Raw genomic sequence first — 25741 nt, 5'->3', positions numbered from 1 at the left:
TAGCAGGCAGATTCTTTACCACTGAGCCACCAGGGAAGCCCTGATTATTTCTTGATGAAGGATTCCCAGAAGTGAATTGCTAGGTCTATGATTCTATGTGTCTTTTAAGGCTTCTGATTCATGGTACCATTCTGGCCCACAAACAGAGAATCTTCCTCTAGGAGAAGGGGGCAGAGATGAAGAACAGGTTCAGCGGAAATGATGACCATTGTGGAGCAGTGGAGCTGGCAGAAATGGTACCACCCAGCGGAGGTGGTGCTGGCTGCTGGGCAGGATCAGTATCAGTATTAGTTCAGTTGTTCAGTCGTGTCTGACTCGTTGCAACCCCATGAACCGCAGCACGCCAGGCCTCCCTGTCTATCACCAACTCCTGGAGTTTATCCAAATTCATGTCCATTGAGTCGGTGATGCCATCTAACCATCTTATCCTCTGTCGTCCCCTTCTCCTCCTGCCTTCAATCTTTCCCAACATCTGGAAGGCAGGACAGGATAGTAAAAGCCAAAGGTTGCTTGGCACAGGGGGAGTTTGGGACAGCTGTGGAGTTGCCTACTCTGGGAGGACTCTGCTCAGAAGTTTTCTTTGACAACCTTGATTTTCTTTGGTTTTGAAGCACCAGAGCCCTTGTCCACCGCAGGGGGCCCCCTTTGTGAGCCTTTGTAGGGGAGAGAAAGTGCAGAGAATTTTCTCCATTCTTGGAAAATTATTTTTAAAAATGAGAGTTTTCTGGGAGCCTCCTTGCTCTCAGGAGGCCAGTGGCATCTATGAACATGGTGTGTCTTCTTGTGTCTGGTTGGGATGTGGGGAAGGGTCTAGGCAAGTACCCTCTGGCCTGGAAATATATGGACCGCTTCTGCTCTGTGGCTTCTGTCCCAATCCCACTCCTGTGCCTGCCCTCTTCTCGAATCTGATCAGCTTACTGGTGTGCCAGAAAATGGCCAGAAGCACTCTCCACCCTCCGGAAAAATGCAATCATGAAATCTGACCCTGGTCCTTCCACCCCTTTCTGGGGAATCAAAGCACAGAGCCAGCTGGGTTTTGAAGTCACCCACCTGATTCATGTCCCCACTCCCTCCTTTACTAGCGGGGGGGACAGGGGCAAGTTAATTCACCTCACTGAAGCTCAGATTGTCCATGAGATAGTATTTTTTTTTATTTTTTTTTATTTTTAACTTTACATAATTGTATTAGTTTTGCCAAGTATCAAAATGAATCCGCCACAGGTATACATGTGTTCCCCATCCTGAACCCTCCTCCCTCCTCCCTCTCCATATCATCCCTCTGGGTCGTCCCAGTGCACTAGCCCCAAGCATCCAGTATCGTGCATCGAACCTGGATTGGCAACTCGTTTCTTACATGATATTTTACATGTTTCAATGTCATTCTCCCAAATCTTCCCACCCTCTCCCTCTCCCACAGAGTCCATAAGACTGTTCTATACATCAGTGTCTCTTTTGCTGTCTCGTACACCGGGTTATTGTTACCATCTTTCTAAATTCCATATATATGCGTTAGTATACTGTATTTATGTTTTTCCTTCTGGCTTACTTCACTCTGTATAATAGGCTCCAGTTTCATCCACCTCATTAGAACATGAGATAGTATTATACCTTCTTGATAGGGTGGCTGAGTGGACTAAGTGAAACAATATATGTAGCACTTGGCATAATGTCTGGAGCACAGTAAGCACTTAATTATTAGGCGATGGCACCCCACTCCAGAACTCTTGCCTGGAAAATCCCATGGACGGAAGAGCCTGGTAGGCTGCAGTCCATGGGGTCTCGAAGAGTTGGACATGACTGAGCGACTTCCCTTTCACTTTTCACTTTCATGCATTGGAGAAGGAAATGGCAACCCACTCCAGTGTTCTTGCCTGGAGAATCCCAGGGACGGGGAGCCTGGTGGGCTGCCGTCTACGGAGTCACACAGAGTTGGACACGACTGAAGCGACTTAGCAGCATTATCATTATTATTATCGTTATTACTATCGTTATTACTATCATTATCCACTCAACTGCCTTTTTAGCTGGAAGCACCAGGTTCTCTCTGGGAAGTCACAGGTGTTGCTATAATACTTCCTATAGAGAGCCAAAACCCCACACTTCAGCAGCCCTTTGGCTCCCACTAAGTGTTTTTACTAGAAGGCTCTTGTTACAGGAAATAACTCTTCATTTTCCCCGCCTCTAGTCTGATGTCACAGTCTTCAAAAAAAGAGGATCTGCATTTGCAAATCAGAATAAAACCACCAGGCAGGGCAGCATGGTGCAGTGTGTATGCTTGGCTGGGTGTGTGAGTCTCACGAGGGTGTTGGTAGAGTGTGTTTGACTGGGGGGCTTGAGGGACAGCTGGTGTTCAGGGCTGTGGCTGTGAAGAGTGTGAGAGGGTTTCTGAACACCCTCGATTTGAGGGGTGGACAATGGAACAGGGGCCTTCTCATGCTTTCTCCCTCACCCCAAGGCAGGCGTGGCTGACCAGAATGCCCTGGGAGGCAGGAAATAACCTCCTCAGCAAGCACAGTGAGGCTGTGGTCTGGTGAGATGCCAGCGCTGGAGTGCTGTGGAGAAAGCAGCAGTTGTTTTTAACCTTTCATTTTTCAGGCTCTACCCTGAGAGGCCACCCTTGGTTGCTGGGAGCCCCTGTGCTGGGCCTTCTCTTCCTGTGATCTTCCAGAAACAACCTGCAGTCTGAGAGGTAGAAGGTAAGATCAGGAGCCGGCCAGCCAGAGCTCTAAGGCTGAGGACCCTACAGAGGTGGCAGAGGTGGGTGCCTCCACCCTCTGGACTGTGGTTTACAGCTTTGCTGCCTAAGGTCCTCCCTGGGGTGGACTGTGGGGAGAGGGAAGCCCTGGTCCCTTGCTGAGTGGTACCTCACAGGACACTTTCAGGTCTGGGTCTGGGGTAGTCGCTGTCTTCTTTCTTCACCACACTTGTGGTCTCACTGGGGTTGGGTGAGGTGTGTATGTGTTGTTCAGTTGCTAAGTCATGTCCGATTTTTTGCATCCCCATGGACTACGGCACGCCAGGCTTCCTTGTCCTTCACTGTTTCCCCGAGTTTGCTCCAACTCATGTGTGCATGCATTTCTTTCTCCACCTACTCTGTTTGCAACAAATCTTTTTGGGTTGGAGCTCTGGGATGCTGTATGCCCAACCTGTCCCCTAGAGGTGTCTCCAGGAGCATTTTCTGGGTATGGCTGGGCACCAGGGAACTGGAGAGCTGGGGGATATGCCCACTCAGGGCCTCAGTCCTGGAACTGTAGGAGAGTGAGGGGAGAACAACCATGGATTTCTTGGTACCCACAGATGCCTCACTCCAGCCTGCATCCATCCATCCCACAGCCCAGGGGTCTTAGGGCCCAAAAGGCAGCCTTGGTCCTGCTAAGTGCCTGTCTGGTGGCCCTTTGGGGCCTGGGGGAGCCACCAGACTACACTCTCAAGTGGTTGGTGCTCCACCTGGCCTCCCAGCAGATGGGACTGCTGATCAAGGGAATCTGCAGTCTGGCCGAGGAGCTGTGCCACGTCCACTCCAGGTGACTCCCTGAAGTACCTCCTGCCCCTCTCTGGTTGAGCTGGGCTGGAGTCTGGAACTTGCATGTCACCTGCAGGTACCACGGCAGCTACTGGAGGGCTGTGCGGGCCTGCCTGTGCTCCTCCATGCGCTGCGGGGCCCTGCTGCTGCTGTCCTGCTATTTCTACTGCTCCCTCCCAAACATGGCTGACCTGCCCTTCACTTGGATGCTTGCTCTCCTGGGCCTCTCACAGGCACTTAACATCCTCCTGGGACTCCAGGTATCACATACAGGGAGGTGGAGGATCTGGTTGGGTGGAGGTGCGGCTATTGTGACCTGCTCTGAGCTCAGTACTGGGAATGGGATCAGTTTAGAAGCTGACCCTTGGACTAGAGCCTAGAATGGTCTGGGTTCAGCAATGGCAGAGAAGGGAGCCAATTGGCAGGAGGTTGGGAAATCTTGGGGGAGGAGCGCTCTCGTTATCCTTCCTGGAGGTCCTCAGGCCCCACCCTGCTGTCCACAGGGCCTGGCCCCAGCAGAGGTCTCTGCAATCTGTGAAAAAAGGAACTTCAATGTGGCTCATGGGCTGGCCTGGTCATATTATATTGGATACCTGAGGCTGATCCTGCCAGGTGGGCCGTCCTCTATGCCCCCATTTCTAGATCTACAAGACAGACAGTAAGATACGCAACCTTGTTTCCAGAAGTCACTATATTTTTCAAAGCATTTTCTTTTTTTTTCCCAAGAGTTCTCAGTTGCTATTTATTTTTCCAAAACTTTATTTATTTATTGCTGTTGGGAGTATAGTTGCTTTACAATGTTGTTAGTGTCTGCTGTACAATGAATTAAATCAGCTATGTGTATACATATATCCCCTCCCTCTTGGGCCTCCCTCCCACGCCACCCCCATTCTACCCGTCGAGGTCATCACGGAACACAGATTTGAGCTTCCTTCAAAGCATTTTCAGTCTAACAAACCATATGATTCCAAAAGCGATCTTATAGGCTTGAAGGCTATTACTATTATGCCTGGTTTGCAGGAAGAAATTCAGGGCTTAGATCCATTAAGGGACTTGTCCCAAGTCACCCATGAATTCTTTCAATAAATATTTTCTGCAAGCTGTATGCCCTTCATTTACAGTTTCTCTTTTAATTCACATCCCCTGGAGAAGGGAAAGGCTACCCACTCCAGTATTCTGGCCTACAGAATTCCATGGACTCTATAGTCCATGGGGTGGCAAAGAATAGGACACGACTGAGCGACTTTCACTTTCACTTCTGTGAGGACAGGATAATCATCACCCTTGTTTTAGAGTTAAGAACATCAGAGATGTTCTGAGAGATAAAGTGACTTGTCCAAAGTCACACACCTTAGCTATAGGAGGAAGCAGGATTCGAACACAGGCCTGTCCAGACCCTGGACCCTTGACTACCCCACTGGAAACTTACAAATTGCATCTCATTCTTCTAACTTGCTGGCCAGGGCTGTGGTTCTCCCCCATCTCATGGCTGCCTTTGCTAGACAGCAGGGCTTCAGCTAGAGGTCTAGTTCAGTGCACCTGGGGTTGCTGGGCATGGCAACTCCCAGGGATCTGCCTGCCTTTCAGAGCTCTGAAAGCTGTAGTGGGAAAGAATGGGGCTAACAGAAATCTGGACAAAGGTCAAGTGAGGGGGAGAAAGGGGTGGTGGGAGTAGGTGAAACATTATTGCCTAATGCTCTGCCTCTCCTGACCCCCCAGGCAATGCCTGTGGGCTGGCCCCCCAGGGCTCTTGCACCCACACAGTGAGGGCAGCAAGGGCCTGCATCTCTGTCCTGAGTTTGTTGGGAGACAGAGTTGGTGGAAATGACTTCTTGGACCTCTCCACCCTAGGGCTCCCGGCCCGGATCCAAATTTACAATCAGTTCCACAACAACACGCTACAGGGTGCAGGGAGCCACCGGCTGCACATCATCTTCCCATTGGACTGTGGGGTGCCTGACGACCTGAACGTGGCTGACCCCAACATTCGCTTCCTACATGAGCTGCCCCAGCAGAGTGCCGACCGTGCTGGCATCAAGGGCCGGGTTTACACCAACAGCATCTATGAGCTTCTGGAAAATGGGCAGCGGGTGCGTGTGCAGGGAAGCAGGTGGCACTGGGAAGGGGTCAGGCCTAGAGACTCAGAACTCCGAGCCCTGGCCAAGCCGTGATGAAAATTCACTGCCCTTCTCTGTGCCTCAGTTTCTCTGATCGGTCCCAGGGCTGGGCAAAATTAGGTTCTGAGTGATGATGATTAAGTAACATTTATTTATTTATTTATTTATTTATGACCGTATTGTGAGGCTTGCGAGATATTAGTTTTCTGACCAAGCATTGAACCCTAGCATGGAGTCCTCACCACTGGACCACCATGGAATTCCTAGTAACATTTATTGAGCACTTATTACAAGCCAGATGCTCTTCCAGGTGCTTCATCTGACCACCTCATGGAATCCTCACCACCACTCTGTGGTGTAGGGACTGTTATGACCCCTGCTTTGTAGAAGAGGACACTGAGGCTCAGAGAACCAGGGTGGAAGTGGACGATTTCACCCTGAGTATACCATGCTCTGGAACATAAAGCTGTCCAGATGAAGATCGAGAGAATGTCTGAAGGATTTCATGTAGGCTGTGGGGAACCCAAGCAGAGTTGAACCCACAGTCCAGTCCCCGGACTTGACATCCAGCTGAAGTAGTTGACAGCCTAGACGAAGGATCTGGGAAGGGTAAATTTAATGCAGTCCCTGGCTGTGATTTTAGGAGTGGGGTTCACAGGCAAAGGTCATCGACCCCATCCGGTGGCCACCTCCCAGACTCCACCCCTACAGATTGAGCAGTGGAGTCCAGAGTCTGTCTTCCTGGCCTCTGGCTGAGTCTTATCTTCCTTTTACCTCCTCCAGGCAGGCGTCTGTGTCCTGGAATATGCCACCCCCTTGCAGACCCTGTTTGCCATGTCACAGGATGGCCGAGCTGGCTTTAGCCGGGAAGATCGGCTGGAACAAGCCAAACTCTTCTGCCGGACACTTGAAGACATCCTGGCAAATGCCCCTGAGTCTCAGAACAACTGCCGCCTCATTGTCTACCAGGGTAAGGGGGTGACAAGCTGAAGGACAGGAAGGGTTGGGGGCCTCAAGGGCCTCCCAGGGAGTCAGCAGGAGATAGGACAGTCCTCAGCCTTCCTGAGTGGTCAGGGCATTCAAGCCCTGCCCCTGTCTCCCTTGAAGAAGGTCCTCTCTCCCCACCATGGGACACCCAATGGCTTTCTGAGGTCTTTGGCTATGGGTCCTGGGTGGAGCATGAAGAGGTGGCTCCAGGGGTCTCTTCCTTCATCTAGAGTGCCAGAGGAAGCAGATAGCCCCCAGCCACCCACCAAGACACCAGGACTGCAGCCTCAGCAGTGTCACTCCCTTGCTCTGTGACCTTAGGCAGGTCTCTGTCCCTTTCATCTCTAATGTATCATCTCTAAAAGTAGGAGGGTAGAATTCTCTTGTCTCTAAAACCACTGCTGGCTCTAGGATTTCATGAAACTCCAGTCCCAATGGCTAGGGGTGGGGAGGAGGTGGCAGAAGGAGGGTTGGAGGAGACCCCCAGCAAGTCCTCTGGGTGTGCTGGAGTGGGTGTGTGTGAGGCCTTCACCCCCCTACACATTCCCCTCCTCATTCCAGAACCTGCAGAGGGAAGCAGCTTCTCCTTGTCACAGGAAATTCTCCAGCACCTTCGGCAGGAGGAAAGGGAGGTTACCATGGGTAGCACAGAGACCTCGGTGATGCCCGGTTCCTCTGTACTGTCCCAAGAGCCTGAGCTCCTCATCAGTGGCCTGGAAAAGCCTCTCCCGCTCCGCTCGGATGTCTTCTGAGGCCCCAGTCACCTTTCCTGAGCCCCTGGCCAACCCTGAGACTCTGAAAGGATTTCTTTCTTCAGCAGCTGGAGGCCTGCTGCTGCTGCTACTAAGTCGCTTCAGTCGTGTCTGACTCTGCGCGACCCCATAGACGGCAGCCCACCAGGCTCCCTTGTCCCTGGGATTCTCCAGACAAGAATACTGGAGTGGGTTGCCATTTCCTTCTCCAATGCATGAAAGTGAAAAGTGAAAGTCAAGTCACTCAGTCGTGTCTGACTCTAGTGACCCCATGGACTGCAGCCTACCAGGCTCCTCTGTCCATGGGATTTTCCAGGCAAAAGTACTGGAGTGGGGTGCCATTGCCTTCTCTGTTCAGTACTTTAGATATTTCAAATATATAGATATGTATGTTAGTGTCTAAAGAGAGTACATACAGCTGAGATGTGGGAGATGATATTTATACTTGACCGAAGAAGGCTGCTTAATGAATTTGGAGGGTTTTCTGTTTGTTTGTTTTTTAAGTAAAAAGTTTGATACCACTAATGCCCTCATTTTTATGAGCCTCCAGGTCCAGTTTAATTATCATTTCTTCCTTCCATAGTCCAGTGATTTTTCTTTTTGTAGTGATTAATATTTGAAGCAAGCCAACAAATCATTCTGAATTAAACTTTAAGTTAATAAAGTTTCAATTCATGAATTTTCCAAACCAACATAAAAATTCATATTTTCCAGAGCTTAGTAATATAAAACTTTAGAAGTCACATGTAAAAAACTTACTGCAAAGACCTAATGGAGATATGGAGAAAGGTAGCAAATGAAACCAGAGATGTGAATCACGTTAAAAACTGCATATGCGTTGGGACTGAGTCTTGAAGGGATAAATGTATATAAAGCATTAAAAACTAGTTTCAACATTAATTTTCCATTTGTGGAATGTAGAACTTGTAGTTTAACCATAAATTTAAATTAGCTATTCTGAAATAGACATATTAGTTTTTAGTGAAAGATTTCTAACAGCCAGAAACACCACCATCAAAAGGTGCTATAGATGCTGGATCCTTATATTTTTATCTCACTTTACAGGACACAGGAAAAAGGGCATTTAGGGAAGAAAAAGGATATTTTGGCTGCAGAAAGGGAAAGCTGCAGTAATATAATCAATTTGTAATTAAGGAACAATCCTTACTTAGCCTAGTAGAAAATAATATTTTAGAGTTTAATAAGCATTGATTGTCCTTGGTTTATTATTGTTTTTTTTTTCTTTATTTTACAAAAATACTTACCACAGAACACCATACAAAATGGTAAAACTGGATAGATAAACCTGAATTCTTTGTGGCTCAACATGCTATAATAAAAAGATTTCTGCCCTCTCAGAGAAGGTCCTTGGACTTGACATTTCAAGATGAATCCTGTGACCTTGGGCAAGTTGTTTTACCTCTCTGAGCCTCAGTGTCCTCATCTATGAAATGGGATTATAATCATTGCCCTATATACCTCACAGGGTAGTTATGAGTAGTATGGCTGTATAGGTTTTCTGCAAACTCTAAATGCCAGGTCAGGGGCTTCCCTGGTAGCCCAGTGGTTAAGAATCCATCTGCCAACGTCGGGGATGTGAGTTTGATCCCTGGTGTGGGAAGATTCCACATGCTTCAGAGCAGCTAAGCCTGTACTCCACAACTACTGAGCCTGTGCTCCAGAGCCCGTGAGCCACAACTATTGAGCATGTGTGCCACAACTACTGAAGGCCATGCCTAGAGCCTGTGCTCTGCAACAAGAGAAGCCACCGCAATGAGAAGCCCATGCACTGCAACTAAGAATAGCCCCTGCTCTCTGCAACCAGACAAAGCGTGTATGCAGCAACAAGGACCCAGCACAGCCAAAATAATAATAAATAAATGAAAAAATCCTTAAAAAAATAAAAAATGTAAACTTATTATAAGGTCATATTTACTTATTATAAAATAAGGTAAATTTAAGGGATCTTCCAGGTGTCCTCCATTGGATGCTCAGACCTACCCTCCACCTCTCCTCTGTCCTAGGATGGCATCAACAGGCACCCTTGCCCTCTGACTTCTGGTCACATTCAGACAATGGGAAGCCGCAGTGAGAGAAGGGAGTGGAGGGGGGTGAGGCTGGGATATTTATTCTCCCATGTCCCTCCCAGGAGTTTCAAGGTCACTGTGGGCTCTCTTCATCTCTAGACCTAAAGGATCCTTTCAGTAACCCTGTCTATCTCCAGGTTTCATTAACTTGCTCCTCCCCATCCCTCTTCAGGCCTGACGATGGTACTGCCATCTCACTGATGCTCACCTGGAATGCTCCCTCTCACTTGTAGTTTCCTTATACCTGCCCTTTCTAAATAATCCCCTTTAATTTTTATTAAAATTTTTTTAAATTACAAATAAAAAAAAATGTTTTGGCTGCATCACACGGCATGTGGGATTTTAGTTCGCTGACCCAGGATTGAACCTGAGTCCCATACAGTGGAAGAACAGAGTGTTAACCACTGGACTAACAGGGAAGTTCTTAAGTAGTCCCCTTTTTAAACACTCTTCAGGTTATTTATTTGAGTATGCCATCTTTTTCTGGCCAGTCTCTGATACAGCGGTTGCCCTTTATTACAATGTCCGAATCTGCTTGCACACAGTTCCTTACATGCCTCCTCGTACTAGCTCAGGGCCGTAGGATAGTGGCCATCATTTCAATGTAGACAGAGCCCACCAGTCAGGCTGAGGGCGTGGAGCTGGGAAGCATCCCACTTCACCTGGCCGTTCAATGCCCTGTCTTCAGTGGGTGACTTGGGGGAGAGAGAGGGACCTGAGCCAGCACAGAGATGCCATAAGGAGTAAACACAGCTGTGTCCTGGGCAAAGGGACTACTCAAAGAAGCAGTGGCCACTGAATAAATGTCCCCGGATGAGACTCCCCTGAATAAGGCAGAGGAGAGTTTGTGTGAGGTGATGGGATACACTCTGGAGATCTTGGACAACACAGCTGGCTACTCACCTGCCACACTTTGTGCCATCATTGTTAGAACTGATCCACTGCGGCAACCACTGTGGGGGCAAAGTTGCCCCCATCTGGGAGGCCAGACAGCCTATTTCTGCCACTTCCATCCATTCCACCCAAGACTTATTCCCTCTCTCCCATCTTTGTTTTTATCACAAATGCTCAATATGAATTTCTGAGTACAGCATTACTATGGAAAAAAACTCCACAGAGACACACATTTGTCAGAAGCAACCCACTGCCCCCAAGGATGACAGAGCCAAGGGAGTGAAGGGGAAACAGTCCCCACCCCTCCCCCACTGTGCCAGCCATTCTGCCCCTGAGGATCCCCCAACATCACATCAGTCACTCCAATACCTAAAAATCAGCCCAATAAGATCTTTACCTACCCACCCAGCCCCCAACATGGTGCCCAGACTGTGAAGTCTGCCAGTCCCAGGTTCAAGGCCTGACTCTACCACTTAGTACCTGGGTCCTGCTGCGGTCTTGATATCCCCAAATGTAAATGGGGATAACAGTGGCTCCTCCTCCTCCTAAGGCTGTATGAGGAGTAAACATTACAGTATCTGTAGGTCCACAGATGAGCCTGGAGCCCAGCACATAATGGGCCCACAAGAAGGAGCAACTATTAACATTATAGCTGCCTCTTACCAATCCCAGTGGAGGCCAGTCCTCTGCACACATTAGTCTCTGTTCCTCTTCATCTGTTATTTTCCAGAGTCCTTGATTGTGCTGGGGTATTTCCGAGGGCAGTCCCCAAGGTTGACTTGTTGCACTCAGGCATTCCCCAGAGTAAAGTCCAGAAGTCCCTCCACAAATGTCTGTCTGCATGTTCTTGACTGCACAAGTCAAGTGAAGTTCAAGGGTGTCCAAGGAAGGGAAGCCTTTCCAGAGAGCCATTGAGAGGCTCAGCTCTGCCTTCCCTGCCTCCTGCATCTTCCCAACCTCCATGTCCCTCCTTCTGCAGGAACCTCCACTCCTTCATTTCCCCAGACAACCTCCACAGACCTCCTTTTCCTTTCCTGTTTTCCTACCAGCTGGAAGGTTCTGGATCTGGGAAATGTCCTGTGGTAACTTCTAGACTGGTTCCAACAGGCCAACTCACACAGAAAGTGGGAGGTAATGAAAGCCCCCCAATTTCACCTACCCAATCCTGGGAAAGTGAGATAGAGTCTTGCCCCAAGATGGTGGAGGTAATTCAAAAACAACTTGGGAATCTACAAGTGGGCTCCCTAGATGGCATCAGTAGTAAAGAACCCTCCTGCCAACGCAGGAGACGTAACAGACGTAACAGATATCGATCCCTAGGTCGGGAAGATATCCTGAAGGAGGGCTTGGCAGCCCACTCCAGTATTCTTGCCTGGGAAATCCCATGGACAGAGGAGTCTGGAGGGCTAGAGTCCATCAGGTTGCAAAGAGTTGAACATGACTGAACCGACTTAGCGTGCACACATGCAAGTGGTGCTTAGGGCTTTTAGGGCCCTTGGAAGTTGGCAAGGCCGGGGACCTGACAGCCAAAGCTCAGTTAGTGAAGGGCAGTGGATCTGCCTTCCTTTCCTGAGTCCCAGAGAAGGCAGACCCCTAGGTTCTTTGACTTGGCTCTCTCTGGTTGCCCTCACAGGACCTGGGGGCTATGGGGACAGGGCCTCCACCAGGAACCTCTGACATCCTTACACAAGGGTGGGGTGGATGGTGGAATCTCCCCAGCTGAACTCACTTTGACACCAAAAGGGGAGATAAGGAGTGGAGGAGGGAGTAGGAATTCAGAGGAGGAGGTTCAGGGGTCCGATGCTTCCTGAAGAGAAGGGGGTAGGTTTGTTAGGGTGGCTTTGGGCACTGGGAACGCTCACAGCAGCGTGTTTCTGGGCAGGGCTCTCAAGTTTCTTCTATTATTTTGGTCCTCACAGGGCTTCTTCTACAAATACTCTGCTGAGAGGGCAGCTCCAGTGAGTCCAGCTGTGCCCTTCTGAAGCTCTGAGGCCCAAGCCCCGGTTTGCTTTTGCCCTACTTCTCTGTCCGGGCTTCCCAGGTGGCTCACTGTGTAAAGAACCCACCTGTAACTCAGGAGACATAGGCAGTCTCGAGTTCATTCCCCAGGTTGGGAAGATCCCCTGGTGGAGGGCATGGCAACCCACTCCAGTATTCTTGCCTGGAGGATCCCGTGGAAAAAGGAGCCTAGTGGGTGATAGTCCATAGGGTCGCAGAGTCGACATGACTGAAGCAACTTAGCATGCACTATTCTGTCCAGTTTCTTGTTCTGACACAGCTGAGGCCAACTTTCCAAAGTCTCCCTCCTACAGAAACGTGACTTCATTGATGCTGAACCTGGGCCCATCTGGCACGGGGCGGGAGTCAGGGCCCGGAGGTTTCTGCTGGGGGTCTTCGTGACTGTCCTGATGGCCCAGCATGCGCCAGCGGATGAGGTAGATGCCGCCCTCTGGCTTTGGGGATGGTGGCTCTGTGGTGAGAGTGGCATGGCCTTTGTGCAGCCTTGGCCCAAAGTGGACCGCCACCACGATACAGACTGCCAGCAAGACAAAGACAGCGACGATGATGGTAAGCAGGGGCAGCCCGACCACTGGACGAGGGTCCCAGGCCCCACCCAGCACCTCCGGAAGCTGCTTCTGGGGCTCCTGCCCTGCTGAGCCATTGACAGTTGGAGAAAGCCATGGATGGTGGCCAGCCTGTGAGGGAAGCGGTAGAGGGAGAGGGTGACATGGGCATGTACACACAGAGAAAGACCAAGCTAGAGAGAGATAGACACCCAAAGGGAACTGAGAGAGGGACAAACAGACAGAGACCGAGAGACAGTAAAGACATGGTGAAATAGAAAGAGATGGCAGAGACAGAAAAACATAGAGATAAATACATAGCAATAGATAGAATGAAAGAAAGAGACAAGGGGATACAGAGAAAACGAGGAAGATACAAGGAGAGAGAGAGATAAAGAGATAGAAATGAAGATAAATACAGAGAACAGAGGGGACAAAACAGAGATCAGGAGACAAAGTCATTCAGAAAGGGACAAAGAGAGGGGCTTTATTACAGCCTAGCATATAAAGTTTATCCTTCCTTCCCCCACCAAGTCCTCTCCCACTGATCTCTCTTCCCAGGTCTCTAGCAAAATTCCTAAATACATCTAATGTCTTGGGTCAGGAGTCCTAGCACATTTTGGACTGCTCTCCCTTGTCTTGGCCAGGGGTCAGTGAGCAACTATTCCTTTCAGTCCCGGGAAAAGGGAGTCATTGTGTCCAGCTTCTTAGGTTCCCACTACTCCCCACCCACATGGTAGGAAGAAGGCTGGACTCCAGGGGAGGGAGAGAGGAAGAGGAGGCATGAACCCCAGAGGCTTGTGGGAAGTAAGATCTATACCTCACCCCATAATATCCACTTCCGGATCAGCTTGTGGTGGGCGCTGTAGGTTATGGAACACTCACAGGGGATTCCTGGTTCCATCCAAGATGGACTAAGGAGACCCCCTGCCAGCCTCTATCTCTTTCAGGGTCCCAGCATTCTTCTGCCTAAAGCTGGGGGTCATGATCCCTACCTCTGTCTGTCTCTACCCTGCTAAGTATTGGGTGGTGATGGGGTTTACTATCAAGGTAGCAAATCTCCAAACCATAGGCCCCAGAGCTGGCAAGGTTATCACAGGCTCAAGAAGCTCTCCCCCTGGTCTTCCCTTCCCCAGCTGGACCATAAGGAGCAGCCCTTGGGATGGAAACCCTCCCCTAACTCTAAGCCTCAGCCTGGCCATCCCCATGGGTAGGCAACTGGGGTCCAGGGGGGGTTGGCCAGTAAAAACCCACTCCCTTTAGTTCCTGAGTCACATTGTCCACCCCACCCATCCCCAGCACCTGTCCTTTGGCATCTTTAAAGCTTAATACCTACCTCACCTCCCCTGCTTGAAAGTCTTGCGCTCTCTAGGGCCCTGGCCACAGAGCTCCCAGGGTAGGGGGTGGGGAAGCAGTTCCGGATGTACAGGGGGAAAAGGGAAGCAGAGGCTGGTGCAAGACTTGGAGCCCTTGATTGCGGGAGTCTCACCAGCCTGGCAGAAGGGGGTGAGCTGAGAATCTACCTGATGCATTGTCCGGCTGTGCAAGGCTCTCTTGGGACTGGCGGCCAGCCGGGCAAAGGAGAGCCGGTTGCCTCAGCTGGGTCCCTACCCGGAGCTGCCACGTCTATGGGGCTTACAGGGCACACACCCTCTGCGCACACACCCTCACCGCTCTCTCCCGCGCTTTCACTTCCTTGAACATCTGGACTGCCCTGGGCCCGGCCCTCAACTCTGACAGTGCTTTGATCTTACTCCTAGGCCCCTCCTTTCACGTCCCCTGCCACCTTCAGGAGCTTGAGTCTGCCTGCTCATCTCTCCTTCACCGGATCCCAAGCACTTGCTCTAACCCCGCCCCCGCCCCCAAGCCTGCCGGCTGTACATCCCAACTGATTCCCTGAAGTCATTATCCTTTGATTTTTTTTTTAAAGCAATTTCTCAAGCACACTGAAAAGTACAGACTATAATATACTAAGTCTCTCTGGTCCAGTCACCAGTTCTGTTCATCTCAATAGTCTGTCACATTTATTTCAAAGAATTTTAAGAACGAAAACATTACAAATGGAAGCTTCACTCCTTACCCCTTCCCTCCTTCTCACCCTAGGGATAATCATCTTGTTGAATTTGATATTTATCATTCCCATGCAAGGCATTCTTCTCTCTTTGTGCTTTTTCTTCTTTGGTTTTTACAAGTATGAATTCTGTTATGTCTGTTTGCATTTGTCTATAACTTCATTTGTGAATGTGTGTGCTTTAATGCTTCTGAGTTACAAGAAGTGCCCACTAATTTTGCCTCTCTCTGGAAACAGTTTTTTTTTTTAATGTATTTATTTGGCTGGGCCAGGTCTTAGTTGCACCATGTGGGATCTAGTTCCCCGACCAGGGATTGAACCCAGGCCCCCTGCACTGGGAACATAGGGTCTTAGCCACTGGACCACCAGGGAAGTGCCCCTGGAAACAGTTTATAAAGGATAACTTTTGGTTCCCAACTAACTCCATGGGACCAGCCATCCCTCAATCTGTTCCTCACTGTGCAGCCACCACCCTTTATTCTAGTTTGGAGACCAGGAGACCCCCTAGGAACTCCTCTCACCCTGTGATCTGATCCCAGAAGGTAAGCCTCCTGATTCCTTGTCTCTCAGCCCAGCTGCTACACATGCTGATTTTTAGGGACTCCACTCAACCTCCAAGCTCACTTAAGCTCTGGTCACTGGGTTTCTGACTTGACCTGCAGAGTGAGTACAACTGGCTGGCTGGACGCTAAGGACAGGGTGCTGCTGGAGCACAGGGAACACTGGACCCCAACACGAGGGGAGGGCTGAGGGAGGGATGCTTAGAACGTGGTCCTTTAGTTTTTCTATGCAGAGTAACAAGAATGTTGTAATACCTCCCTGAAAGATGCAAGGAGTCCCAGCTGGATCTGGAGGCCTGAGGAGGGAGAGGTGCGTAGAGGATTCAGAGTCTACAGAGGGTGGGCGGCTGAGCTTTAGGGCTCAGTGAGACAGAGTGATACTCCAAGAAAACCTCTGGGTGGTGTGTGGAGGGATAGATGGACCCCTGCAGAGGGGAAGAGAGGGGGTGCGGGGCCAGGTCGCCATCACTGGCTTTTGTGCCCAGGTCCTGGCGGAGACCACGTGGCCCTAGCCAAGGCCACAAGGAGCCTGGGCGCAGGCGCTGCGCTGTTTGGGCCTTACATCCTCAGCTGGGCTGCCTGACTGAGCAGGGCCCCTGGAGCCAGTCCCAATCTGTTTCCTTCTATTCTTTGACAGGAAGCTCCTGGAGAGCCAGCCCCCACCCCCACCCCGCCCCAGCAGTCCCTCTCTCTTCTCCACTATGGACAGAGCTTCCACTCAGAGGCTGCCTGCCGGTTGCAGACCAAGCTGACATGGGGAGTGTCAGAGAAACGCAGCTGCGCTGGGCCATCCTGGGCTTCCTCCTGCTCCAAGGTAAGAGGCACCCACCACCATCCTTCAGCAGTTCTTCTCCAGTGGCCAGCAGTTCTGGGCGCCTGTCCCTCCTTTGGGACACGCACAGCACGCAGGCTCTCCATCCAGGGCTTCACTCTCCCGGAGGGAAATTCCAGAGCCTTGTCATGAAGCGGATTACTTGGATGGGGAGCTGGTCATTCCCAGGCAGCAGTAAAATAGAGATATTCTTAAATGCTTTGGTGGGAAACTTTCCAGGGAGAACTGGGCCCCCCAGAGAGGCTGGCCCCCTGAAATGTGGGAAGTGACTGTCTTGGTGTGAGGTTCAAGCTGGAAAGCTCCCCCCAGGCTGTCCTAGCACAAAATGGTCTGTACCTTGGGCTTCACAGGTGATCTTTTTTCTTCTTTCATATGAGGAATAACAACCTAGGATCTCCAATTATTGACTTTACAGTCAAATCACAGCAATGAAGACTCAGGTTAGATAGAAAGAACTATTTGCCTAAGAAACTGTACACATTTCATCTAGGGGGCCAGATGAAATCATCCCCAAAAGAAATGACTTGGGAACAACACATCTCAGGGCTCTGGTAGCTTATGACTTACGAGGTAGCTCATAAGGGGTCTTCTAATTAGGGAGCAATTGCTGGGAATCATGAGAAATCCAGGAGATTCTGACTCACAGGGCAGAAACTTCCCTTTGGTCATCCCCTCCCCACCCCCACTCCACCGTCCACAAGCCCTCCGCCGAGGATTTAGGAGCATGTGCTCAAAGCAGCAGAAGGAAGTTCTAGAGTATTTGGATGGGGAGGGGAGGGAGGATGGGTTTTTTTTGGTGGTGGGTGAGAGGGCCTGAGTACTCCAACAGTCTGTCTCCTGGAGAGGTCAGACATGTCTCTGAAAGCCCAAAGACTGAGTGTAAAACTCTGATCATCCCAATCCTATGCCTGCCAACCCCCTCCCAGGAGGACAGAGTCACTCACTTGACCTGAGGCTCGGGGACTAGGTGGTTGTAGAAACTGCAGAAATGGCAGAGGAGTAAATGAAAAAGTGAGACTCATGAGGGGACATTTTCACAAAGCTAGGCTTCTCCCAGCTTCCCCACCTGCCTTCCTGCCCCAAGCAAGCACCAGGGCTGGGAATGTCCTTAGTTTTTCTGCCTGAACCATGAGCACCTTTGAGTATCCTAACTGCTCCTCCCAGGATCTCAGAGCGCTCACTCTTGTCTTCTTTGTTGGATTGGAGAATCTTTCGAGGATATTCAGGCTCACAGAGAGACTTGACTGTGGAGACACAGATTCAGGGCAGACTTGAAACTTAGAGGATTAAAGAGAAGGGGCAAAAATTAAAATGTCCAGAATTTCTTGAGCATGAGCTGTCAGGAACTATGTTAAGTGCTTTGTGTGCATTTTCTTATCCTCACAACCACTTGTGGGCTACTAAAATCACTTGCATTTTAAAGAAAACTGAGGCCCAGGTCAGACAGTAAGTGACAGAATCAGGGCTTGAACCCAAGACCATCAGTCTACAAAATCCATGATTTTAACTACTTAACTCTGCTGCTGAGGAACATAGTGTGGTGGTGGTCAAGACAGAGAGGAGAGAGGCTAGAAGGGAATGAAGCAGGTAGGAATAAGGGAGAGGACACAAGAAAATAAGAAATCCCTGTGGTCAGTGTTCTTCCAGTTCTGCATGCCCAGTGGCCTGAGGCACCTCCGCCTGTAGGAACACAAGCTCCCCAAGTCCCTCCTCTCCTCAGTGAGGAATCCACTGTTGACACAGTGTTCTGGTTGGAGGAGGGGAGACGGTAGACAAAGAGAGAGCAGGTCACTGCTAGTTGGAGCTTGTGACTTTGAAACTCCTTCTAACTAGTTTTGCTTCTAGAAAAGTGCAAGAAGGCAGTGAACTGTGCCTTCCCACTAAAAACCAAAGTTATAACTTTCTAGAACTAAGATGGTACCTTAGATATGCTTGATCAATAACTGATAGATTGATCTATCTGATATATGTCTATCAATTACTGATAGACATGCCTCAGATTGAAAGGGTTTGCCCAGGGTCAGCTGGGAAGAGTTCTCTCTAGGCTGGGGCACCTAGAAGCTTTAGCTCCCCGCTTGACACCCCAACCCAAGGAGGGAATGGGGCTATGAGAGATGGTGACCTGGAAAAACGTGGCCCAGGCTTTGGGCAAGCTTGGGCTTGGAAGCAATTAATTCCTCTCCATCTGAGTGATAGCCTCACGGAAAAAGGCAGTGGTTAAAGAAAATAAACAGACCAGCAGGCTGTCCCAGGCTGGGCGGGCCCCTGGCCCTTAGCCGCCTCTGTTCACCCGGGCCCCGGGGCTTCCAGGCCTGGTGCTTCCCTATTGATGAGGGGCCGAGGGAGCAGGAGGCCAGGCCAGTGGCTGCAGTCCCTGCCCAGCCAGTGGAGGACGGGAACCCAGCTGGGCGGCTCCACTTCCCCACGATGTTTTCCTTTCACATTGTTCACAGGTTTCAGGAATGATTTCATTGTGGAAAATGAGCAAAGAGGTTCCACACACACAGGGGACACATGTATGGGCACACCAGCACACACGGCCTCTGCGTGGAGGCCCACAAGCACACACGTGTACGTACAGAAAAGGGAACGAGGGCTTGTGACCAGGGCCTCCTGATAATTGCTCCTCCCTGGGTTTGGCCAACAGTGACCATTTCCAAAGTAGCCTATACCTGTTAGAGTACACTGGTTGCTCATTCTAGAATTTCCTTGCTTCCCGTGTGTACCTCAGAACTTGCTTCCTTTGTAGGCCCCCCCTCCAGCAGGAGGGACAGAGAGACAGCCCAGACACCAAGCCCAGCCCCTAACTCCATCTTATTCACCACATCTTTTCATCCCCTTCCCTTGGGGCAAGGCCAGGATGACAGCATTCACAGAAAAGGAATGGCTCTGCAGCACTGTAGGGAGACCTAAATGAGAGGCCTGAGTTCTGGGTCTTTGTCTAGACGTGTCCTGTCACTGGCCCTCTGTCCTCGGACATATTGCTAATTTGAAACAACCTTCCCCTGGATTCATGTCAGGTTTGTATGTAACCCATGTGGGGTTGAAGAGACCAGAAAGGACTTTGGGACACTGAACCATGAAGTGGTGGTGACAGTGCGACTGAGTCACAGAGGAAGCCGGCACCACGAGCTGGAGTCACATCCTCTAGCCCTCTGCCAGGCTGTCTGCCTTCTAGCACAGGGGGCTGGAAGCCAAAAGGCCTGGGTTCCTCTCCAGGGTGCGCACTGGGCAGAAAGCTCGCCAAGCTAGTCTGTATGTTCGCCTTTCTCTTGCCGGCCGCAGCTTCCAGCTGCGTCATTCAGGGCTGGGTGCTTAGGAAAGAAGAGCTCCAGGCCCGTTTTGCAGTAATCTCTCACATGCCTTGAGAGTGGAGAGAGATGGATGATTGGGTGGTGGATGGGGTAGGGAGAAAAGTCTAGAAAACACCAGCTTAGCGAAGAAGAGAGGGAGACAGAGCAGTCAGAGGCAGTGGACCCTCAGTCTCAGATGATCTGTTTCAGGAGCCTTCAGCAGTCAAAGTTCAACCACACAGCCAGCTTCCCCTGAAACAAGTGAGTGTGGCTGCCGAGTGGCCAAGCCTGCCCCTTGCCCTCTCCCCAGCCCTTAGACCTGCTTGGAGCCCAAGGGTTCTTGGGTGGGCTAGGGAGCGTGGTGGCATCACCAAACCTGCCCAGCCTCCAACTGCCCTCCGCCTATATTTGCAGGTCCTTCCACAGAGGCCAACAGCTTAAGCCCTCTGTCCGGCACCTGGACCACAGGTACCCCGCTGCTCAGGTTATAGATGTCATCCAGACAGGGTCCAACAAGGAGGCAGACACGGAGTCTGCTCTAAAGGACAATACAGAGTAGTAGGGGACCAGACAAGTAAATAGGACCCCACATTGACAGTTAGGAGGCGGGGAAGGGTCACGATGGGCATAAGCCAAAGGTGCTATGGGAACCCAGGCAACATCAACCCCTTCAGATGTAGGGCCAGACATCCCAGACTGAGTGGTCTCTGAAGCTGAGGCCCAAAAAGAAGTCAGTCAGATGGAGGCTGTGGGTTGGAGGGCGGTAGGGCATACCGCAGACAGAGGGCCCTGCAAAGGTAAAGGCCCAGAGGAACTGAAGGCAGGTTTGGGACTAAAGGGCCTCGCTGGTCACATGCTGGCTGAGGCCCTAAGCAGGCCACATGCGCTTCCTAATCTGCAGCAGCATCAGAGACGCCCTCACAGTTCTCCACGGAAGCCGTGACTCTGAGTTCAAGCACCGTGGCTGATCACTTGCCGTCCTCTCCGGGACCGACTTGGTCCCAGTCACAGAAACACACGTCAGGACTCAGTGAGTACCCAGGGCCGGGGGTGGAAAAACACCGGGTCATGTCTGACTGAATTCCTTCTTCCTTGTTCAGGAGGCCCAGGGTCCTGCCCCACAATGAGGGTTCACACCAGGGTCCACACCAGTGGTACCCTGCTTTGGGAGACAACTAGAGCTTCCTGGGGCTGAGGGTGGGGAGAATGGAGCTAGGAATGGGTCACAGTGAAGGTAAAAGGAGCCTGGACTCAGAATTAATAAAGACATAGATGGGATAAGTGGCGGGGAGCGGGGGTAAGAAAATGCAAAATGATGGAAAGGAAGGCATAAAGGGTTGGGAAAGGGCTACACGCTTCTCAGGGCAGGTTGGCCTTCACCTGGCAATATGGGAGAAAACCAGGAGTGGGTGGGTGCCTTCCATCTGGGCCCTGTTTTATGGTGCAGGCGCTGATGTTCCGAGCAGTGGCAGGAGCAGCGACAGCATGAGTGGAGGTATGTCCTGTCTGTGCTCACAGAGCAGAGAGCCCTGACCCTTTCTCTTGTCCCAGCCCTCTGCTCTTCGAGTTTTTTAATACTTCCCACCTTATTTGGTGGGGCGGGGGGTAAGGATAAGGAAGTGGAATTGTGGAATTGCAATCAGGCCTACAGTAAATGTGTTGAAGCTGGGCAGAGATGGGCAACAGTACTGCATTATGAGAGCATCAGAAACGTGTGTCCATTAACTGGCAGCCTGACTTCTTAGGTCAGTGCCTGGGGACAAACTTCCAGTGCCCTTCCTTCCTCCCAGTTCAACATTTGGCAAAACACAGATGGTTCCCTGTGTTTTGTTTTAGGAGCCCAGTCTGACTCCCTATCTCTGCAGCCCTCCTCTGGGCCCCACGGGTGTGGTGGGAAAAGCATAATGAGGGGAAGCATCCTGAACTTTCTGAAGTCCTCTGGAACTAGGAACATGAGCAACCACAGTGCTCTTCCCGTGATCCCATGTCTCCCAGTTCTGGAGGGTGGGAGGGTGTCTCTTGTGGGAGTTCTCTCCTCAGTCCTCTACCTGGGGGAAGTGGGAAGGGACTGGCTTTCTCATGTAGGCTGAGTCAGTCCCTCCACTGATACCTCCATCCCTCCCTGCTCCTTTCTAGATACCTCTCACAATGTTACTTCCACATCACCCAACATGAGTTTTAGGACGACAGCAGACTCCACTGTCCCACCCAGCCCCACGTCAGAGACGGTGCTCACTGTGGCTGCATTTGGTGAGAGGGAGAAGGTGGGGAGTGGCGGATGGGAGGCTCATGCCTGAACTGACTTGAACTCTGGGTCTGGGAACAAAAGTTCAAATCTTGCCCATTTGTTTCAGGAGGGTTGACTGATGAAGAAGATGCTGGTGGGGAAGGAGCCTCCATTGGCCCTCCACTCAGCTCTTTTGGACTCTGCTGGACTCCATGTTCTTAAGAGAGGATAGGGTGGGCTGTGGAAGTCACTTTGGCCAGGGATACAGGCTGAGAGCGCATTCATTTGGGAGTGAAGGGGAATTCACTTTGCTCCCAGAACCTGTATAAACAGCACTCAGCTGGGAAGGGAATCTGGACTCCTGTTGCCCTCTTTTGTCCCTGCCTCTGCCTTTCCCTCACCCCACTCTTCTCCCTGTTCAGGTGTTATCAGCTTCATTGCCATCCTAGTGGTTGTGGTGATTGTCCTGGTCAGTGTGGTCAGTCTAAGGTTTAAGTGTCGGAAGAACAAGGAGTCTGAAGGTACATGCCCTGACTCTCAGGGCCCCCTTTGCCTCTCTTTGATGAGGGACCCACAGCCAGACTCTAGGCCTGGCACCCAGCCCAGAATTGAGGGAAGGAACAGCACGCAGGAGAAATGAGAAATGGGGCGGGGGTGGTCCACTTAGGTGGGCTTTGAAGGGCCAATTGGCCTTCTGAGTTACAGCCTGTGGCCTCTAACCTGTGCCTTTGGGTTTTTACAGATCCCCAGAAACCTGGGAGTTCAGGGCTCTCTGAAAGGTAAGACTATTAGAAGTGCAAGGAAAGAATCATTTACTGACCTCTTACTCCTCCACTCCAAGAGGGAACCAATGCTTCCTGCTTTTTATACACACATACACACACCCACACCCCACACCACCCCCCCCAACACACACACACGAGTCCTGACAGCCTCACTGAGGCCAGGGCTGGGGGTGGACAGGATAGGGGTGGAACTGAAAGGAAACTGTCAGGCGAGAGGAGATGGACTTTGCCCCCAAGGAATCCTTTATCCCCAAGGCTAAGCCTTTATTAGCCTCTTCATGAAAAGCGAAGGAATTCAGATTCTAATATACTCCTTCAACAGAGGGTACGTATTTAAGGAACCACTTTCTAAACACCTTGTATGTGTCAAGCACTATCTTAGGTATTTTGTAATACCGGGAGTTGGTGATGGACAGGGAGGCCTGGCGTGCTGCAATTCATGAGGTTGCAAAGAGTCGGACACAACTAAGCGACTGAACTGAACTGAATATTATGTCAAGTCCTTAGAGTTCTTCAAGGCAGATATTTCTGCATTTTACACATTCTGCATTCTACATTTTAATGCAGAAATATCTACATTAAAAAAATAAGACTTAAGAGAAGTTGTGGTGCTAGAGGTGAAGAACCTGCCTACCAATGCAGGAGACATGAGACATGTGTTTGATCCCTGAGTCGGGAAAATCCCCTAGAGGAGGAAATGGCAACCCACTCCAGCATTTTTGCCTGGAGAATCCCATGGACAGAGGAGCCTAGTGGGCTACACTCCACAGGGTCACAAAGAATCAGATACGACTGAAGCAACTTAGTATGCAGGGGAGGTTTTAACTTGGTCCAGGTCACACAAGTAGTAAGATTTAAAACTAAGATTTAAACACAAGTCTTTTGGGCTTCTAAGCACATACTCATTTGATGACAGTCTACCACCAAAATAAAGGCTTCTCAAAACAAAGGTCTAAGTTTCAATACTCCCCCCAACAATTCCTTGACCCTCAATGCCCTGTGGCTTCTTCTCTCTAAAACCCATGTTCCCTTCCTTCCCCAGCGGTTCCACAGCCAATGGAGAGAAAGAGAGCATCACTCTTATCTCGATGAAGAACATCAACATGAATAACAGCAAAGGATGCCCCTCAGCAGAGAAGGTGCATTTTTCCCCTGGTTCCTTCCTTCTCCTTCCTCCTCCTTTCAGGCTCTATCTCCTTAATCAGAAAGGAGATACTCTCGAAGGCCCAGACTCTTCTTTCCCTACCCAACCATAGCTAATAACGTCACCCATCCTCATTATGTATTTATTTTGCAGGTTCTTTAAAAGCAACCTTGGGTCCCAATGGATCTGATGATGATGCAACTGCCCTGTGACTGTAAGGAAGAAGGTGATGGAATCAGTAGAGGCAATGAACCAGATATAAATTATTGTTTCCCATTTACTCCCAGACTGAAAGGACACTAGCATCCCTCCAGATCTGAGAGGGAGCTGCCAGTATGAGAGACGCTTTCCCATGTGAACAGTCAGCCTAGAAACACAGCCTGCTCCTCCCTGCCATTTCAAAGTCACAGGAAGGAGTCTATGGAGCCAGAGCAAGGAGAATGACAAAATGAACTGATCCTTTTTCCTTGGCATTAAAGTTATTTTCTGACCTGCAGTCTAATTTCTTTTAAGGTCTATGCTCCCATGAGTATTTCTTAGTGTTTTAGCAGTTCTGGGGCCTCCTTTTGGAGGTAAGGCATGTGTACAATTTCTACCCCTGTAGGGAGCTCTCTGAGAAACTTGGGAAGTGGAGAAAATGTTTTATTAGGTCTGCCTTGTTCTAATTGATTTATTAAGTAGTGATGAGGACTAACCACTCCAATAGAAGGGACAGAAAAGGAGCTATAAACAGTGACCAACTGTCACCAGTTGGTCTGCAGAGTGAGAACACGAGAGGTACAACGCATTTTGATTCAGACATTTCGGTGACAAGAGCTGAATAATATAAAGGCAAATGTCCTCTGCCTGCCCCAAGTAGACGTGATTCACTTTCATCCTACCGGTGGGAATAGCACTGGGAAGGATAGATCTATGACTTCATAAACCTAAATCTACCCCCTCTGCCCCACACAGCTATGATTTCTGTGTCTGAGAAACAGAATGAAGGTTCACAAACACGGTAAAGTCATTTAAAGAGAATGAGAAAAAGAAAGTAATCTGTATTCTTAGTAATCTCTACCGTGACACTGGTTTGGAAGTGAATCTTGGTTGGGGAGAGTCAATGGAAGAGTCATCTGGGTATGTCTGCATGGAGCACCGTAAGCATCTGAATGATGGCAGTTTAGAACACAGGAAAATACAAATCAGCCATTCTGAAGCAACCATAGGCTATTTTCTTCTGGATTTAGACTCTATGAAGTAACAGGATAGAGAAAGCTTAGAACAGAAAGTTTCACTCTACTTGTCTCAATGAAACTATTAAAGTGGTCTGAAGAAACCGACTGGATTGTAAAATCCTCTAGGGCAGGGCCTGTAACCTGCTCATGTCTGTAGCTTCTATGTGGTACACCGTGCCCAGTACATCAGAGGTCACGAAAACTGGCTTGTGAGTGCAGAGAATCTAGTCAAAAGGCTGGGCTCTGCCACAGACTTGCAGCTTGATTTGGGTGAAACCATCCCCATCTCTGAAACTATTTTCTTACTTTTAAAGTGAGGTGGGTAGACTACTTGGTCTTCCCTATCTTTTTTAGTTCTTATATTCTACACTTGATAAACTCAAGATGTAAGAGAAAATGAACACAATATTTTGAGCAGAGATCGTTCTGGGTGGGAGCCAGAGACAAGTATTGGGTGACTCTGGGACTTAGATTTTCCTATGTGTTAGTTGTGCATCAATGTGGAAGAATGATCCTGGCCTAGCCCTGTCTATCTCACAGGCTACTTGGTAGGTAAAATGGAATAGTAAATGTGAAGACACTTGGAAAGTAAAAGGGCTAGCTGGCAACTGCAGCAGATAATGTGGAGTACCACTACCCAGGTCCCACTTCAGGATCAAGACTCTTGACCTTAAACTGCTGGGAGTGT

General features: G+C 50.0%; 3 protein-coding genes across 7 annotated transcripts; 2 read left to right on the top strand and 1 right to left on the bottom strand.

The window, feature by feature from the left end:
• The first annotated feature begins 2202 nt into the window (after positions 1-2202).
• On the top strand, positions 2203-9297 carry STING1 (stimulator of interferon response cGAMP interactor 1). 2 transcript variants are annotated; one of them, XM_019965031.2, is made up of 8 exons: positions 2203-2283; positions 2596-2696; positions 3298-3524; positions 3600-3783; positions 4027-4135; positions 5375-5613; positions 6424-6610; positions 7189-9297. In XM_019965031.2, the coding sequence occupies exons 3-8, from the start codon at positions 3298-3300 to the stop codon at positions 7377-7379; spliced, it is 1137 nt and encodes a 378-aa protein (XP_019820590.1). In that variant the 5' UTR covers positions 2203-2283; positions 2596-2696; the 3' UTR covers positions 7380-9297. The 2 variants fall into 2 exon arrangements, with proteins under 2 accessions (XP_019820590.1, XP_019820591.1); XM_019965032.2 differs by having other exon boundaries at positions 2269-2287.
• Positions 9298-9448: 151 nt separating this feature from the next.
• On the bottom strand, positions 9449-14586 carry SMIM33 (small integral membrane protein 33). 2 transcript variants are annotated; one of them, XM_070793676.1, is made up of 2 exons: positions 14448-14583; positions 9449-13056 (listed from the first exon to the last, which is right to left on the bottom strand). In XM_070793676.1, the coding sequence occupies exons 1-2, from the start codon at positions 14454-14456 to the stop codon at positions 12667-12669; spliced, it is 399 nt and encodes a 132-aa protein (XP_070649777.1). In that variant the 5' UTR covers positions 14457-14583; the 3' UTR covers positions 9449-12666. The 2 variants fall into 2 exon arrangements, 1 of the variants encoding a protein (XP_070649777.1); XR_011567703.1 differs by having other exon boundaries at positions 12921-13056; positions 14261-14586.
• On the top strand, positions 14585-24332 carry ECSCR (endothelial cell surface expressed chemotaxis and apoptosis regulator). 3 transcript variants are annotated; one of them, XM_070793673.1, is made up of 11 exons: positions 14585-15865; positions 16193-16369; positions 19891-19941; positions 20095-20148; positions 20582-20710; positions 21128-21175; positions 21817-21930; positions 22330-22428; positions 22650-22686; positions 23735-23831; positions 23990-24332. In XM_070793673.1, the coding sequence occupies exons 2-11, from the start codon at positions 16309-16311 to the stop codon at positions 23996-23998; spliced, it is 699 nt and encodes a 232-aa protein (XP_070649774.1). In that variant the 5' UTR covers positions 14585-15865; positions 16193-16308; the 3' UTR covers positions 23999-24332. The 3 variants fall into 3 exon arrangements, with proteins under 3 accessions (XP_070649774.1, XP_070649775.1, XP_070649776.1); XM_070793674.1 differs by lacking the exon at positions 19891-19941; XM_070793675.1 differs by lacking the exons at positions 19891-19941; positions 20095-20148.
• The last annotated feature ends 1409 nt before the right edge of the window (positions 24333-25741 follow it).

Source organism: Bos indicus, chromosome 7 (genome assembly GCF_029378745.1).
Source record: "Bos indicus isolate NIAB-ARS_2022 breed Sahiwal x Tharparkar chromosome 7, NIAB-ARS_B.indTharparkar_mat_pri_1.0, whole genome shotgun sequence".
Lineage (NCBI taxonomy): Eukaryota > Metazoa > Chordata > Mammalia > Artiodactyla > Bovidae > Bos > Bos indicus.
Note: the sequence above shows the minus strand (reverse complement) of the source record. Positions and strands in the feature narration are given on the sequence as shown.